At 38.0% G+C, this 17,021-nt stretch overlaps 1 protein-coding gene across 6 annotated transcripts in view; it reads right to left on the minus strand.

Annotated features, from left to right (window-relative positions):
- The window catches only part of UBAP2 (ubiquitin associated protein 2), a 119,256-nt gene that overhangs the window by 47,929 nt on the left and 54,306 nt on the right, over positions 1 to 17,021 (minus strand). For 5 of the 6 annotated variants that reach the window (XM_059888979.1, XM_024995517.2, XM_024995518.2 and 2 more), the window contains 4 exons: positions 16,405 to 16,482; positions 13,807 to 13,917; positions 9,062 to 9,215; positions 7,189 to 7,266 (listed from right to left, as the gene is read on the minus strand). In XM_059888979.1, coding sequence (XP_059744962.1) covers positions 7,189 to 7,266; positions 9,062 to 9,215; positions 13,807 to 13,917; positions 16,405 to 16,482 — 421 coding nt within the window. Of the gene's footprint in view, positions 1 to 7,188; positions 7,267 to 9,061; positions 9,216 to 13,806; positions 13,918 to 16,404; positions 16,483 to 16,926; positions 16,952 to 17,021 lie in introns of those variants that run through there. The other variant, XM_024995519.2, reaches the window with a different exon arrangement.

Genomic DNA, 17,021 nt, shown 5'->3' on the forward strand with positions numbered 1-17,021 from the left:
GTGGGTGGGGAATGGACTTGAATAGATATTTCTTCAGAGATGATGTAAAAATGGTCAATAAGCACATGAAAATATTGTCACCATCACTAATCATTATGTAAACGCAGCACCAATTACAATGGCTGAGGTGGGGGTGTGGAGGAGACAGAAAATAGCAAGTGTTGGCAAGAACACAGAGAAATTGAAGCCTCTGTATAATGTTTGATGGGAATGTACAATAGTGTAGCCACTGTGGAAAACAGTACGTTTGGCAACTCCCCTCAAAATTAAAAATAGAATTATATGATCCTTATAGCATAGGGAACTCTCAATATTCTGTAATAACCTAAACGGGAGGAAAATTGGAAAAAGAATAGATATATGTATAACTGAATCACTCTGCTGTATGCCTGAAATAACACAGCATTGTAAATCAACTGTTGTTGTTTAGTTGCTAAGTGGTATCAGACTCTTTATGACCTCATGGACTATAGATCACCAGGCTTCTCTGTCCATGGGATTTTCCAGGCAAGAAGACTGGAGTGAGTTACCATTTTCTTCTCCAGGGGATTATCCTGACCCAGGGATGGAACCTGTTTCCCCTGCAGGCAGGTTCTTTACCACTGAGCCACCAGGAAAGCCCAAATCAACTGTGGTCCGATGTAGAATAAAAAAAAAATTTAAGGGAAAAAAAAAGTGTATGATTCTGTAATTCTGCTTCTGGGGGTGTGTGTGTGTGTGTATGTGTGTGTATATCTCTCTGTGTGTGTGTGTATATATCTGTGTGTGTGTGTGTGTGTGTGTGTGTGTGTGTATGTATATATATCTCTCCAAGAGAATTGAAAGCAGAGTGTTGAAGAGAGATCTGTACACCCATGTTCACATTGCAGGAAACACAGGTTCCATCCCTGGTCCAGGGAAATCCCACATACTGTGGAGCAACTAAGTTCGTGCACCACAACTATTGAGCCTGTGCTCTAGAGCCGGGAGCTGCAACTACTGAAGCCTACAACTTAGAACCCAGAAGCCCATGCACCACAACTACAGAGTACCCCCAGCTTGCCCCAACTAGAGAAAGCCCTCACAGCAACAAAGACCTAGCCTAGCCAAAATAAGTAATTCTTTTTCAAAAAAGGAAAGAAATCTTGATAAATGCTACAATATGACTGAAACTTGTGGATATTTTGCTATGTGAAAACAGGCCAGTCACAAAAGGACAAATATTTCATGATTCCATTTAGTACTTACTGCTAAGTCACTTTGGAGAAGGCAATGGTAACCCACTCCAGTTCTCTTGCCTGGAAAATCCCATGGACGGGGGAGCCTGGTGGGCTGCCGTCTATGGGGTCAAATAGAGTCGGACACGACTGAAGTGACTTAGCAGAAGCAGCAGTGCCCCTCTGTGATGGGGGCGTGTCCGACTCTGTGCGACCCCATAGATGGCAGCCCACCAGGCTCCCCCGTCCCTGGGATTCTCCAGGCAAGAACACTGGAATGGGTTGCCATTTCCTTCTCCAATGAATGCGTGAAAGTGAAAAGTGAAAGTGAAGTCGATCAGTCGTGTCCGACCCTCAGCGACCCCATGGACTGCAGCCCTCCAGGCTCCTCCGTCCATGGGATTTTCCAGGCAAGAGTACTGGAGTAGGCTGCCACTGCCTTCTCATTTAGTACTTAAGAGTACTCAAATTCAGAGAAAAGTTGTTGTCAAGGGATATATTCACCATACTAATACAATTAAATGTATATTTAATCATGTACAGTTAACTTATCCAGTAGTCCAAGGTAAACTATTAAAAAATATGGTCTTGACAAAAATCTACAAGAGTCAGGGGAACAGAGGGAAATGTCCGAAAAAGTAGAATTCTAATAATGCCTATTATTAGAAATGTCTATTTTAATATCATCAAAAGGCAAAGTTAAGACTTTACACAGCATACCACAGTCTAAAAGAAGGTCAGAAACTGGAGTTAAAAAAAAGAAAGCTTTCAATGTACAAGTTTGGGCAAGATTACAACCCAAAATTTAGGAATAAGATAATTTATCCTTAAAGTTAAGGACGATAAGATGGGAAGAGGAGAGTCACCATATAAGCTTTAAAAAAAAAAAAAAAAGGCAAATCTTAGTATATAATAAAATGGAATATTATTTGGCTATAAAAAGAAATGAAGTGCTTACACATGCTACAAAATTGTGCTGATATGAAGTAGAACATCAATGAACCTTTAAAACATTACATTAGGTCAAAGAAGCCAGTCAGAAAGGGCACATATTACGAGATTCCATTTACATTGTATGTCCAGAACAGACAAATCTATAAACACAGAAAGCAGATTACCAGTTGTTTATTGCTTGGATTGGAGTGGTGAGGAAGAGGAAGGAATTGGGAATCAATAGTTTTGATTATGGTGATGGCTGCATAATTGTATTGTTGTTGTTGTTCAGTCACTAAGTCCTGTCCAACTCTTTGCGACCCCGTGAACTGCAGCATGCCAGGCTTCCTTCCTGTCCTTCACTATCTCCAGGAGTTTGCACAGACTCATGTCTGTTGAGTTGCTGAAGCAATCCAATCATTCCATTCTCTGTCGCCCCTGCTCCTCCTGCCCTCAATCTTTCCCAACATCAGGGTCTTTTCCAATGAGCAGCCTCTTTGCATCAGGTGGCCAAAGTACTGGAGCTTCATCATCAGTCATTCCAATGAATAATCAGGGTGATTTCCTTTAGGATTGACTGATTTGGTTTCCTTGCTGTCCAAGGGACTCTCAAGAGTGTTCTCCAGCACAATTTGAAACCATCAGTTCTTTGGCGCTCAGCCTTCTTTTGCTCCAACTCTCACATCCGTACAGAAATGTGGAAAAACCACAGCTTTCACTATAGTTGACCTTTGTCAGCAAAGTGATGTCTCTGCTTTTTAATACACCGTCTAGATTTGTATAGCTTTTCTTCCAAGGAGCGTCTTTTTATTTCATGGCTGCAGTCACTGTCCACAGTGACTTTGGAGCCCAAGAAAATAAAACCTGCCTCTAGCATAATTCTATAAATATACTAAAACCCACTGAAATATGTAATTTAAATGGGTGAGTTGTAGAGTATGTAAAACATTTTAGGCTACAATAAACACTGTTACCAGTGAAGAAATCTAAACAATACAACTGCTCTTGATAAGTGCACCCATTCAATGGCATACTGTGTGACAAAAGGTACCAACAAGTGGTTAAATATTAATAGTGGTAAATTTTAAAAAAATGATTCTGCTAAGACATCATTAAATAATATCTAATCTTTGAGCCAGAAAGCAATATGTACATGAAAGAAAAGAAAGAAATTTATAAAAGAAAAACATAATCTAAGGACCAAAACTCAAGAAATCCTGCGAGTTCCCTGGAAAAAGTCAATACCAACTACATATCTCCATGTCCCCAGACAGCAGCAGCCGTACCCAACTACAAAACAGGTACAACCCAAATATCTTCAGCAGATTTTCAAAAATCAAATCCAGGACTTCCCCAGTGGTTCAGAGGCTAAGACACCATACTTGCAATTCAGGGGCCTGGGTTCCATCCCTGGTCAGGGAACTAGAGCCCACGTGCTGCAGCTAAAGATTTGCATGCTGCAACTAAAAGAACCCGCACGCCACAATGAAGATGTAAGGTCCCACATGCTGCGAAGACCTAGTGCAGCCAAATTAAATAGAAACACATTTAAAAAATACAAATAAAATCCATATTCACGTACATTTTAACAAGCTAACAAAACTGTTCTCTCCTTTTCACCTGGCTAGTAATGCTACTAGCAATATTGTTTTTGATATGTATACATTTCCCTTTATCGTGACCTGGTACAAATACCTGTTTTCATCTAACAGCTCAGAAGACAGACCTGGGTTCATAAAATAGAGAAAAACAAGATTAAAGTAGATAATCATAAAGAATAAATCAACGTTATGATAAATGCTAAAACTTTACTCATATAGGTCTCTCTAGGGACTCTATACTACATCTATGTTGAATAACTGCTCAAATTTTTAATTGTTTAATATTATGTATTACACTGAGAACCAGAGTAAAAAAGTTGCTCACTTTCCTTGAAAAAAGCCAAAACACAGAGGACACCTAATCATCTTTACTAGAAGAGGCAAATACAAATAACAGATATTCCCCCAGGACCAAACATGTGCAACCTAAAGAAAAATAAGTAGAAAGCAATCCCTCTCTCATTCCCAGGAGACTGTAAGCAGGGCTTTGATAACAGCCAAATCTGCCAGAAACTGTGTGGACTTGAATTTATCACTGTACACTCCAGGTCATGATCTTTAAGATGTTAAAGATTTTAAAGTTTAAAGTTAGTTCTAAAGTTTTTTGTACTGGCAAAAGTTCCCAGATTTTCAGAGCTGGTTCAATGATAAAGATGGCTGCTGTGTTGACGATGAGCTGGCCACCTGCCCAGAGACCAGTTCAGCCCAACAGGGCATCTCTGGGGATTATTTCACTCAGAGACTTAGGACTCAGGCAAGTTGTCCCTGGTTCAGGCTTCATCTACAGAAAGATAGGAATAATCTTCCCCAACTGTAAAGTAGCATAAATGAGTCAAATGACAACAGCAAATGCCCCAGGAATTCAAAGAGGAAGAAATCACAGAGTCTATCATCATGTCTCATATATTAGCTTTTCTTTAGCAAAAAAGTCTGATTATAAATGTGCCACAATAATTATTTCAGGAAAAAATTAATGGATTCTAATACCAGTGAAGAAAAGTCTGATGGGAAAATGGTCATTTACAGTCTCAGAGCACTCCCCTGAAAAAAATATGTATTAATTACAAGGAAGGAAGGAGTAACTTTACAAAGGAGAAACTTGGCAGAAACCACTTTCCTTAAGTAATCAAAGCTAACATCACTAGTAATGAGATAAATCTGTATCGTGTACCCTCTAATATGATGTACTGAGAAAGATAGCTATATCATTCTGTGGCATTCCTACCAAAAACCAGTAACATGAATCTAATCATAAGGAAACTTCTCAGATTGTTAATGAAGGTCTTTTTACAAAAGAGATGCTCCAAAGTGTCATCAAGGCCATGAAAGACAAAGGAAGACTATTCCAGACAGATAAACTGTTCTAGATTGAACAGTAAACAGACATGGGAAATAAAAGCTGTGTGTGATCTTGGCTGGATACTGGACCAGAATATTTGCTTGCTACTAAGGACATTAGCAGGATAACTGGAAAGTTTTGAATAAGGCCAAATAGATTGTAACAACAGTAATTTCCTGATTTTATAATTTTAAGGTAGTTCTATAAGCAGTATCTTTTTTCTTAGGAGTTTACACACTGAAATATTTAGGGGTAAAATGGCATTATGTTTGAAATGCACACACAATGGTTTCAGGAAAAAAAATAGTATGTACATAGAGAGAAAATGACAATGCAAATGCAGCAAAATATTAAAAAGTTTGGGGACTCTGGGTAAACACTCTACAAAATTCTGCTGTTTTTTTGTTTTAAAATAAAATGTCAAAACCATACCCTGAGCACTTCTGTGTATATTGTGTAATCCAGTAACTATTAGATTGGTAGAAAAGTAATTGTGGTTTTAGACCATGAATTTTAAATCACTGTAACTAGGCTCAAACACATCTTTATTAATCACAATAGGAACTATTACAGTCAACATGTTTTTGCCATGAGAAATAAATTTATTACTGTAGCGTAAAAATCCGTATTTCAGAATTTGATGAACTCTTGGGAATCATTTTCTGCCTCGTGTTGATTGTGGAAGCATTTTCCCTGCAAAAAGTTGTCGAGGTGCTTGAAGAAGTGGTAGTCGATTGGCGAGAGGTCAGTGAGTATGGAGCATGAGGCAAAACTTCAGAGCCCAATTTGTTCAACTTTTGAAGCACTGGTTGTGCAACATGTGATAAGGCAGCTAAACTCGCATCACGTTAACTACTGAGGCTGAGCACTCTGGAGTCAGAGCACCACAATTAGAGAGGGAAGCCCACACACTGCAAAGAAAGATCCCCCTTGCTCTCAAATAAGACCTGATACTGCCAAATAAAAAAACTTTTTTAAGAAAAATAAATCAATTACAAAGTCATTTTTAAAATAATCAGGAAACTTTGTGTACAGATTATTAGATAATATTTTTAAGTGTGAAAACAGCATCATGGTTACATATAAAATCACATACATTTTTTAAAGGTGCTTACCACAATAATATATGATAAAATATCCACAAAAATCTACTTTAAATATTTCTACAGACAAGAAAGGTAGAGATATATAGAGCATATATGGCTAAAATCCTTAAACATTACTGACTAAACATGAAGGGCCTCGGGGTTCATTTACTCTCTCCATTTTTCTCTGTGCTTGAAATAAGAAAAAATCTAGAAAAGGGAATTACAATTGAAATCTGTTTTTAAAGCACAACCTTCTTTTCACTGTGCCCAACAAATTAGTATAATTCTGCCCTTTTCTGATCTCTGAAAATTATTTACTTTTGGCCCAGATAGTAGAAATTTAGTAAATGATAACTGGATGAATAGCCAAGGGAATTCATAGCATATGCAGTATACCTACATTAATTTCTATCCCTAATATTTCTGATTAAAAGAAATTCTGCCACTGTAAAATGCACATTTGGAGAACAGTCACAACTGAGTGGAACAATGGATCAAACAAAATATCGGTCAATTCAGGTAGCTTTACTGAACCAAAACAAGATATTCCTATTACATTATGTATCTTGATTTTTAGAGCCCTAAGAAAATTCAGTTACAACTCTAAATATGTGGAACTACATTCTTGAAGTGGCTTAATGGCATCCCAAATTAATAAATGCAAAGAAATGATCACTAACAGAAAACACTGGATGGGGGTAATCAATGGGCAAATGATTTTAAAACTATTACCATATGGGTAAAACACATCTGTTAAAGTCCAACACAGGAGAACTTAATAACTTTTTGGTCAGAGGTTCAAATTTTAAATTATTCACACAAAGGGCCTTTCTCAGCTCATCTGAAAACAACCAATAGGGTTCCTCAAAATTATATAATTCAAACATTTCACTTATAGGCATCAGTAAATGAATCAAAAGATTTCACATCAACCGTTCTTTCACAGTACACTGCCCTCAGTGAACTGAGCATATGAACAGCCTGCCTCCTCCTCCCTATCACAAGTGTCTCCTTCCTCCTCATTCTCTTACCTCTACCACGAGCTCGCTTGCCTCGATCTGAAGGCTTGTCCCCTTGATTGCAATCAATTCCGTTCTCTTCACCTCTAACTAAAGTGAAAAAGAGCAAACAGCTACTAAAGACAAGGACAAAAAGACTCCTCCTGCCCCTCAACAACAACAACAAAAAGGTGTTTTAAAAAAGGTTAAAATTTAACCAAAGGGTTTGGAAAATATGATAAACAAAACCAAGCCAGAGTGGCTCAAAAAACTGACAGCAGAACTTGCTTAATTTGTAGGTGAAAATTCAAAAAGAAATCAAAATGACATACTACTTTTTTTTTTGTTTGGACTTTCCATCACATAAGGTTAAGTTTACTTCCAAAAAATTACCTTTGTTATGCAACGATATGCAAGAAAATTTGCTCACTGGTCAAGTTCAAAGCCTGGAAAGGCAAAGACTAGCCAACTGCAATACCAAGGGAATACTGAGTTCTTGGGGAAATTAACTGTTAACACAGTCTTTTCTTCTCCTCGTTCCTATATTGGCATTAGTGACTCTATATAATATAGAATCTTTATGAACAATACTGGCACAGCTTGCTCCCCTCTTTCAGGGCTTAACTCTGCAAGCTGTTAGTGAGGCTTTCCATGGCTACTCTCTAAATTTGTCAAACCCCTATTTGTAATTCCCATCTCTCTCCCTTTGTTTTTCCCCAGAACATAATTTCTACATAACGCCATTAAAATACTGTCATATTAACATAAAATGTTACTCTTCTTTTTTATTATTACATCTCACACTGCTGCTGCTAAGTCGCTTCAGTCGTGTCCAACTCTGTGCTACCCCATAGACGACAGCCCACCAGGCTCCCCCGTCCCTGGGATTCTCCAGGCAAGAACACTGGAGTGGGTTGCCATTTCCTTCTCCAATGCATGAAAGTGAAAAAATAAAGTGAAGTCGCCCGGTCGTGTCCGACTCTGAGCGACCCCATGGACTGCAGCCCAACAGGCCCCTCTGTCAATGGGATTTTCCAGGCAAGAGTACCAGAGTGGGGTGCCATCACCTTCTCCACATCTCACACTACCTCCCTGCAAAGTCTTAGAAGGGCAGGGGCTTTCCTGTGGTCCAGTGGCTAAGATTCTGTGCTCCCAATGCAGGGGCCCCAGATTCAATCCCTGGTCAGGGAACTAGATCCCACATGCCTGCAACTAAAGATCTGGAATGCCACAACTAGGACCCAGCACAGCCTAATAAATACATAAATAAAAGTATATATATTTTTAAAAAGTCTTAGAAGGGCAAAGATTTCTGTATTCTTCATTGCTGTACACCTTTAAGAATATCTTCTACATTGTAGACACTCGATAAACATCTGTGGAATAAATAAACTAGCGAAAGTTTGTAAGCGGACATGTTAAATATTTATATTCTATTCATCCATAATTTAGCTACTTTGGTATGCCTGCACAGAAGGTAGTGTTGTTCTGGGTGAATGATGCCAAAACCTGAGTTGAATGGAAGGTATTGAGAAAAATCTTCCTATTCAACAACTTTCCTCTTAAACTCTGCAAATACCATGAATATCCATAAGTAGGGAAGAATAAATAGTTTTATCTATCAGCCAACAAAAAAACCCTTCTTTAAAATTAGGAGATGCACTAGATTAGAGGAGGCAGTCTTAAGACACAACAGAACTACCTACAGCCCAGGTCAGTGCTAATATGAAACTGCATTAGCTGGGTTTCTAACAAACTACTCAGTTGTAGCTAAGTGTTACTTATATTAACAAATATTGCATTAAGGAAATGGATTTATGGGCATTCATTGAATCATTCTCACAGCTTTTTAGTATGCATGAAAATTTTCATAAAGCAAAGCTGAGGCTAAAAGGTCTGTACTTACACTCTCTCCCACGATTGCCACCTCTTACTTTCCGGTTGTTGTTTCCACGTCCACGGCTCACTTCTCTCTCACTTCTCTTCTCTCTATTCTCTTTGTTTTCTGAACTTTCTTTTCCAAAATTCTTCTTCTTCCCTCCTACAGTCTCCCATGAAGTCTACCGAAAATAAGAGCATTTATTCAGAGCTGTCACTTAAACTGTGTACAATCATCAAGGGTATGTGCATTTATCTTTTGAACCTAATTACCCCTATCTCACACCTTGCATGCCTACCATTCTAATTCTTCTCCATAAACATACTGTACTTTCTGATGACAAAGACAGCAAATCTCTTGCTAGGTTCCTACTGCTTGGAGAGCACAAAAGATTACATCACTAGCTTAACTGACAACATACTGTATGTTGTCCCACGACAGAGCCTTTTCCTATACTGATAAGAATAAAGCAAATGTTATTTCCCCAAGCTCCCACTCTATACCATCCCCACCTACCTCAGTAGTTGGCCAAACACCTATTAATATACAGAACTAGTTCAAAGACTGTAAGATTTTACCCTAAAATCTCAGGAATACAATTTTCCCTATTCATTGTCTAAGATAACCATCTTAAAGAATTTAGTGGTTGACAAATTTGAGGTTAGTTTTTAAATACGGAAAATTTCAGCCCCCAAAGACCTGTTCTAATGAGAAGTTAAATGATTTATGTAACCTCCTTTCTCCCACAAATCAAATCATTTGCAGAAAAATCGTGGTGAAAAGAACGAAACACTATGTTCCTACAGATATGAGTATTAGGATATCCATCAGGATGTTGCTGGGAGATCCCAAAACTGACCCATTCGTTTCTATTTATTTTTCCATAATTTACTCACAAGGGATTTGAAGTGATTCAATTTCAAACTAAGCAATAACTATTTTAAACTTAAAAAAAAAATTGTTATCCAAAAAACCTAAGTGCATAAAATGATTGGATGTGGAAAAAAATACAAATTAAAACGAGTCATTTTCCACCTCTAAGCTTTGATAAATTTTTTAAAAAATCAACAGCCAATAGTTATGGTAGAATAATCAGGTATTCTCAGTTCTGATGAACATCCATCCATTCTAACCTTCCAGAAAGCCTACCTGGCAATAGTGTCCAAATTTTATATTGGTTCAAAACTTCTGGCCCAGTAATTCTATTTTTTGGTTTTTATTCAGAGAAAATAATCTGATAATTGTACAAACATTTATATGCAGACAATGAACCACAGAACAGAAGGATGGAAAATTTCCCAAATATTTAGCTTAACAGACTACCTGCTCTAGAACATTCATAAAGTGAGAAATACATAGCTAGTTAACGAGTAATCCACGTGTTCATAGAAAGAGAGCCATAATATATAAGCGACACAAGCTATCAGCAAACTGTATAAAATAGGATTACATTTTTAAGCTCAAATAGGAGCTTGTGTATCGCTGGAAAAAGTAGTAGTTATCCAAGTGAGGGCCTTTTAAGATGATTTACCTTTTTATTGTTCTGCATTGTTTTTTAATTGACAAAAACAATAAAGCTTATTTATTCCAGAAAAGAAATTCCACAACATATAAACTCCATCTATTATGTTCGCTGATATGAATAAACATGACAAATATGTAAGATTTCTATATAATACATTTGAGAGACAGTAACATCTTACCCTATTTTCATTCAGCAAAGGATACCCCTAAGCAAGTCTTGGCTTGTGATCAAAAACTAACGAGAACTTACATGGGGAGGAAAGCAGGGCAAGGAACTTTTAAGGGGCAAATGGACTAACACCACAGTGAATCCTAAAGGGAATACAACTGCACATTTTGCAAAACAGTCTACATGCATGCACACAGGCTTTCAAAGAAAACCAAATAATTACAAAAGATTTTCAACAGAACTTCTGGCAACCTTTGTCATCTATATTTTGCTACCTGTATAATAGATTTGAAGAAATGTTAACAGAAACTGTCTTCCAAAATACCATATTTAGCAATCAGAAAAGCAGCTGTCTAGACCAGTTCATTCAAAATCACTCTCCTACCCCTTTATATTTGCCAAGAACTAAACAATACAAACAGGTTTCCCAAGTGGCTCAGTGGAAAGAATCCCCCTGCCAATGCAGGCAACACAGGAGAGGCAGGTTCAATCCCTGGGTCGGAAACTTCCCCTGGAGAGGGAAATGGCAACCCAATCCAGTATTCTTGCCTGGAAAATCCCATGGACAGAAAAGCCTGGCAGGCTACAGCCCATAGGATCACAAAGTGTTGGACACAACTGAGCACGCACCATACATACATACATATAAGAAATACAAACATACATATATATATATATATATATATATTTTTTTTTTTTTTTTTTTTTAAGCACACTAATGCAAGTGACTTAAACTTCAAAACTATTTTGTCACACAAACAAAACAGTACTTTAATGAAAGGAAAAGTTCAGTACTTAAGATTCTGTTCAGTGGTTTCCTTTGACAACTACTCTATTAGATAGACAAATGCACCCCTACAAATAGTGAAGACAATTCCACTATTTTTTCAAAGTAACCATTTTCTTTCAGAAGGCCTTGTTACAGAACAAGATTAGCCAATAGGATAAGATTTGTTTGCTTTCACAGTTTATTTTGAACAGTTCCTGCTCCTACCAATCAAGCCTACTATGTTCACATTCTCTAACTGCCCACTCCAAATAATCTACCACAGGCAGGGGAAGATACTCCTTACAGCTGGTTACCCATGGCTGCTGCAGACAACAAAGTAAGAACAAGGCAAACAGGATGAAGGATGGACCACAGAATGATCCTAAACAAACCAGGGTTTCAAAAGGACTTTCCCTCTGCCTCTCCATTTCCCCTATAGCCCTCTCACCTCCAAACAGGCAAAGGTCTTTTGTCGTGTCTGTGTTCAGGCCCTAATTCGCAAGCTTCCAATCTTTTAAGAAAACAACATGGCAGATCTACCCCCCAACTGTGTGATTTCTAAGTTCTAGAGGTAATCAAAGAGACTTTTATAACTTTCAGCCCAGAACCACCTCCTTTGAGTTCAGTTCCAAATGAGAAAAGGAAAGTTGAAACTCTTTATTGAGATAGAACTGGATGTTCATTTAAGACTTAAAAGATTAACCCAGCCACCACAGAAAATGAATGATGAATCTGTGGGAGCTAAAGGAAAGGCAAGAGAAAACAGCATCCAGGCCTATCTCTACCATATAAAAGAAAACAGGCCCCTCAAATTAACAATCTGGAAATATTTCATTTATTCAGTGCTTTTTTTTTGAAAAAAATAAATAAATAAGAGCAATTCAGTCCTTCAGGTCATTTTAAAAAATGAGACCCATTCTACACTGCATTCATTAGCAATGGGCCAACCATTCCCCATATGTTATAAAATCCCGAAATACATGCCTGCTACTGCTGTTGCTGCTGCTGCTAAGTTGCTTCAGTCGTGTCCGACTCTGTGCGACCCCATAGACAGCAGCCCACCAGGCTCCGCCCTCCCTGGGATTCTCCAGGCAAGAACACTGGAGTGGGTTGCCATTTCCTTCTCCAATGCATGAAAGTGAAAAGTGAAAGTGAAGTCGGTCAGTCAGGTCCAACTCTTAGCGACCCCATGGACTGCAGCCTACCAGGCTCCTCCGTCCATGGGATTCTCCAGGCAAGAGTACTGGAGTGGGGTGCCATTGCCTTCTCCAAATACATGCCTAAGTGTTAGCAAATAAGAACTCTTCAAAATTTGATTTCCTCACTTAACATCATGCATTTTCCTGACAAACTGACGTATTTGGTAGTTTTATCATGTTGGACCAGTGTTATCTTGCACAGAATTTTAGCCAGATACTGCTATACTCAAATAATGAAGTATTTTCCCAATTATCTGATGTTTATAATTATAAATTTCATTCCACCTGCTTTCCTATTAAATAAAAAGATACTCATTTCAGTTTTGAGCTTGTCACAGTAGTTCATTTTAATACAGCCTATGCCTAACAAAGTCTACCTGTAAAAATGAGAACCTGATTAAACCTAAACAATAAGGAAGGCACTTTTTGATGTGCTCATCTTTATACTCCACTTAGGTGAATGACTGTTTTAATCTGCTCTGAAATTTATTTCCTCAATGAAAAAATACAAATGAAATACTGTGTAATTTCTATTTAGAAATCAAAAGATCAGAACTGACACCTGCTTCTGGTGTGGCTTTAGCAGCACCCTTTCTAAAATACAAAGGGAGGAGCTTTAGTGTGCCATGTGCATTCCTCAAACTTTACAAAGCTTAAAAAAATTTTTTTTTCTTATTTTATATAGCTGTCAGGCTGTCATGAAAAAGTGTCGACACATAAGCAAATAGATATAACAGCAAATCCTGATTTTCTGTTAACCTAGAGATATAAGGAGTAGAGAGAGGTGATGATTGAGATGAAGGAACATAAGCAGTGGAGCCAGAAGTTTTTCAGGTAGTGAAATGTCCACAGGCTCAGAGAATTTTGGCAACTGTGTAAGGCCGGACTAGATGACCAAGTTCTCTTTAGAGTCTTCAGATTCTACAACGTCATGAAGAAACCATACGTATATAACAAACAGACATTTCTCGTTAGTGTTCTTTCTGGTTCTAAAATATATATGGAATGGCACCCATAATTCCCTCTACCTCCACCAAGTAAGGTAAAGCTGAAAATGCAATATGAAACTAGAGACAAAGTTTAGCAATGCAAATCAATTAATAATACTTACAGTGTCTGAATTCCCCTCCAGCAATACGTTGATAGCTTTGTTGACATCTCCATTACAGTCATGGAGAGCCACTATGCATTCATCCTGATTTTTTCCTGTCACCTCCATAAGCTGTTGAAATTATAAGAAAATGATTAGGGGAACCCAAAATTGGCACTTGATATTAATTTTAAGATTCTACTATATAAAGACAAAGATTATGCAATCCTTCCATATGAAGATGGCCTCTTCCAGACTCCGAGTGTACAATCTAATATCAGGTTTACCTGCTTTTTTGGTGACTCCATGTCTTTCCACCAAAACTGGCAAAGTCAAGCTACAAATCAACCTTCCTCCAAGCTGACCAAGCATCAGATTCTTAATCAGCAGCATATACATACATACATACCAACATTCTCAGAACATTCAGGATCAGTTTTATGACTGCTCAAACTAGTTCACAGGCCTGGGATTCCCAAGTTTCTAAACTGCTCAAATGTTAAGCGGGACTATATATACTTCAAAAAATACTGGAGTGGGTCGCTGTTTCCTTCTCCAGGGGATCTTCCTGACCCAGGGATCGAACCTGGGTTTCCCACACTGCTGGCAGAATCTTTGCAGTATAAGCCATCAGAGAAGCCCTCCCAAAGACCAAGTATGAGTATATGGCCACAACTGCCAAACATCCAGTCCAACTGCTTGCATTGTACAATAGTCTAGCAGTCTCTGACAACATTCCCTACATGGGCTATCACTGCTTGGTTTAGAACATTCCACATACAAAATAATTTATAACACTTTAGTGAAAGTCACTCAGTCGTGTCCGACTCTTTGCAACCCCCTGGACTGAGCCTACCAGGCTCCTCTGTCCATAGAATTCTCCAGGCAAGAATACTGGAGTGTTGCCATGCCCTTCTCCAGGGGATCTTCCCAACCCAGAGATCGAACCCAATTCTCCTGCATTGCAGATGGATTCTTTACTGCCTGAGCCACCAGAGAAGCCCTATAATACTCTAAGGTCTCACAATTAGAATTTGGCAGCTATCTAGGGTACTATTGTTTGAAATTAAATAAATCTCCTTGATGGACTCCCTACAAGAGATATTAAGCTATTTAATATGTTTAACACAAGGAACAACCACAGATTAGGCACAATATAGGTTTCTCAATTATTAGTGAGCAAATGTACGATCTAAATATCTGTTTGTTTAACTACATTAACTATTTCAATATGCACCAATATCAGCTGCATTTCAAAATACTTTGACCCCAATATCTGAAATGATTTCTCTGTGGTCATAAAACAATTAGCCTATCAAAAAGGTAGGTCTCCTGATCTAAATACAGCTCTTTACACCACCCCATTCCACCTGATTTCCTTCCTGTGTTACCCAGCAAGGCTGTATACACTCTATAGCTTTCCATTGCTTCAGTCTTTGGATGTCTACTAATGAGGTTAGAGTTTTATCAAGAATCTATAGTGGCCCAACACCCATCACATGCAGTTATTAAGACACACAGTTACTGTTGAAATTCCCCCAGTGACTGGATTAGTAAAAGAGAGAACCATCGTTAAAACTTAAAGCTCTGAACTGTACCAGTGCTCTTGTTTGTGTCTCTGCCATGCTCTTCAGATAAATATGTAGAAGCATGTCTCAAGTAATTCATAAACCTCACTCCAGTGAATGGGTTCTATGACTTTTTAAGAAATCCTTTCTATGGCTTTCCAAAAATATCACTTTAAGTCTGATGACAGCAACTTAGGTAAGAACAGAGTAAAAGGTTCACCAAGGGACTTATAAGGAATTATTGAAAGGAATTACAGGATTATTGGGAGACGTCTACCAAGGTAAGGTAAGGGTTATAGCTTGGTTTCTAGAATCTTGGATGGAAAGAAACTCTTATCAAAAAAGAATAGCATGAAATTAATGTTATCTCACTGAAATTCTAAATGAAGACATCACCCTAAAATTTAATAACTTTTCCAATCTATGGTTGCAATCATCACAATATGTGAAAAGGCAATTCAGCTCTTCCTTAACATCAAACAAAATTTTCTGAAAATTTGTCAAATACTAAATGTACTCTCTATGCACAAGTATATACAATGTCCGCCTGCTTTCACAAATGCTCATTGTTCACACGTAACACTTACTCAGAAAGGTTCTCCTGCTAAAATTGCTTCATTCTAGGCACCCCACTCCAATACTCTTGCCTGGAAAATCTCATGGTTTAGAGGAGAGGAGCCTGGTAGGCTGCAGTCCATGGGGTCGCTAAGAGTGGGACCTGACTGAGCCACTTCACTTTCACTTTTCACTTTCACGCACTGGAGAAGGAAATGGCAACCCACTCCAGTGTTCTTGCCTGGAGAATCCCAGGGACGGGGGAGCCTGGTGGGCTGCCGTCTATGGGGTCACACAGAGTCGGACACGACTGAAGTGACTTAGCAGCTGTAGCAGCAGCAGCCACCAACACAGGTATTTAATCACTGGTTCAAAATCCAATTATTTGCAACTAAGCAAAAAACGTAATTTAAAATACGAATCTCTAGTGAAATTACCTTTTAAAGCACAGTAAAATAGATTACAAAAATAACAGTATCCTTTGCCAGAAACATACCTGTTTAACTTTAGCTTCAAACTCTGAATCATTTTTATCAAAGATCACTTGAGCAAGACGCATCTGTTCAGCTGTCGCCTGGAAAAGCAAATACAATTGTTATAGATTTAATGCCAAAACCTGGTGCAAACAGATAAAAGTTCTCAATCACTATGGTTACAGAAATACTGATTAACTAAAAAAACAAAAGGACTCTGCATTTAGACCTCTTAAGTGTATATAATGTGTTCCCATAAAGTAAATAAGTACCAAATTAAATAGCATAAAGGTCCCATTCCTTTGGCCAAATGACCTAAATAAAGTCCTGTTCATTTTCATTAGCCATGTGACTCATTTAAATTTTCTTTTTTGAATTTTTTTTCCCTTGAGGAGATGAAGTTACAGCATAACAGAAACTGGAAGAACAGGAAGCAGTGCAAACTTCCAGAATACAGGCTTAAACACAGCCTTGCGGTCAAAAAAGCAAAAGAGCTTTGCTATCAACTCCAAAAAAACCAGTTCTGAAGAGAACTCTGTACTTACCTAAATGAAAACTTTTAAGTTACATTTTTAGCCACAGTTTTTTTAACGATTTCATTTAACAGAATTTTAAAAGAACCAACTTTCAAACACTAAAA

Source organism: Bos taurus, chromosome 8 (genome assembly GCF_002263795.3).
Source record: "Bos taurus isolate L1 Dominette 01449 registration number 42190680 breed Hereford chromosome 8, ARS-UCD2.0, whole genome shotgun sequence".
Taxonomy (NCBI): domain Eukaryota; kingdom Metazoa; phylum Chordata; class Mammalia; order Artiodactyla; family Bovidae; genus Bos; species Bos taurus.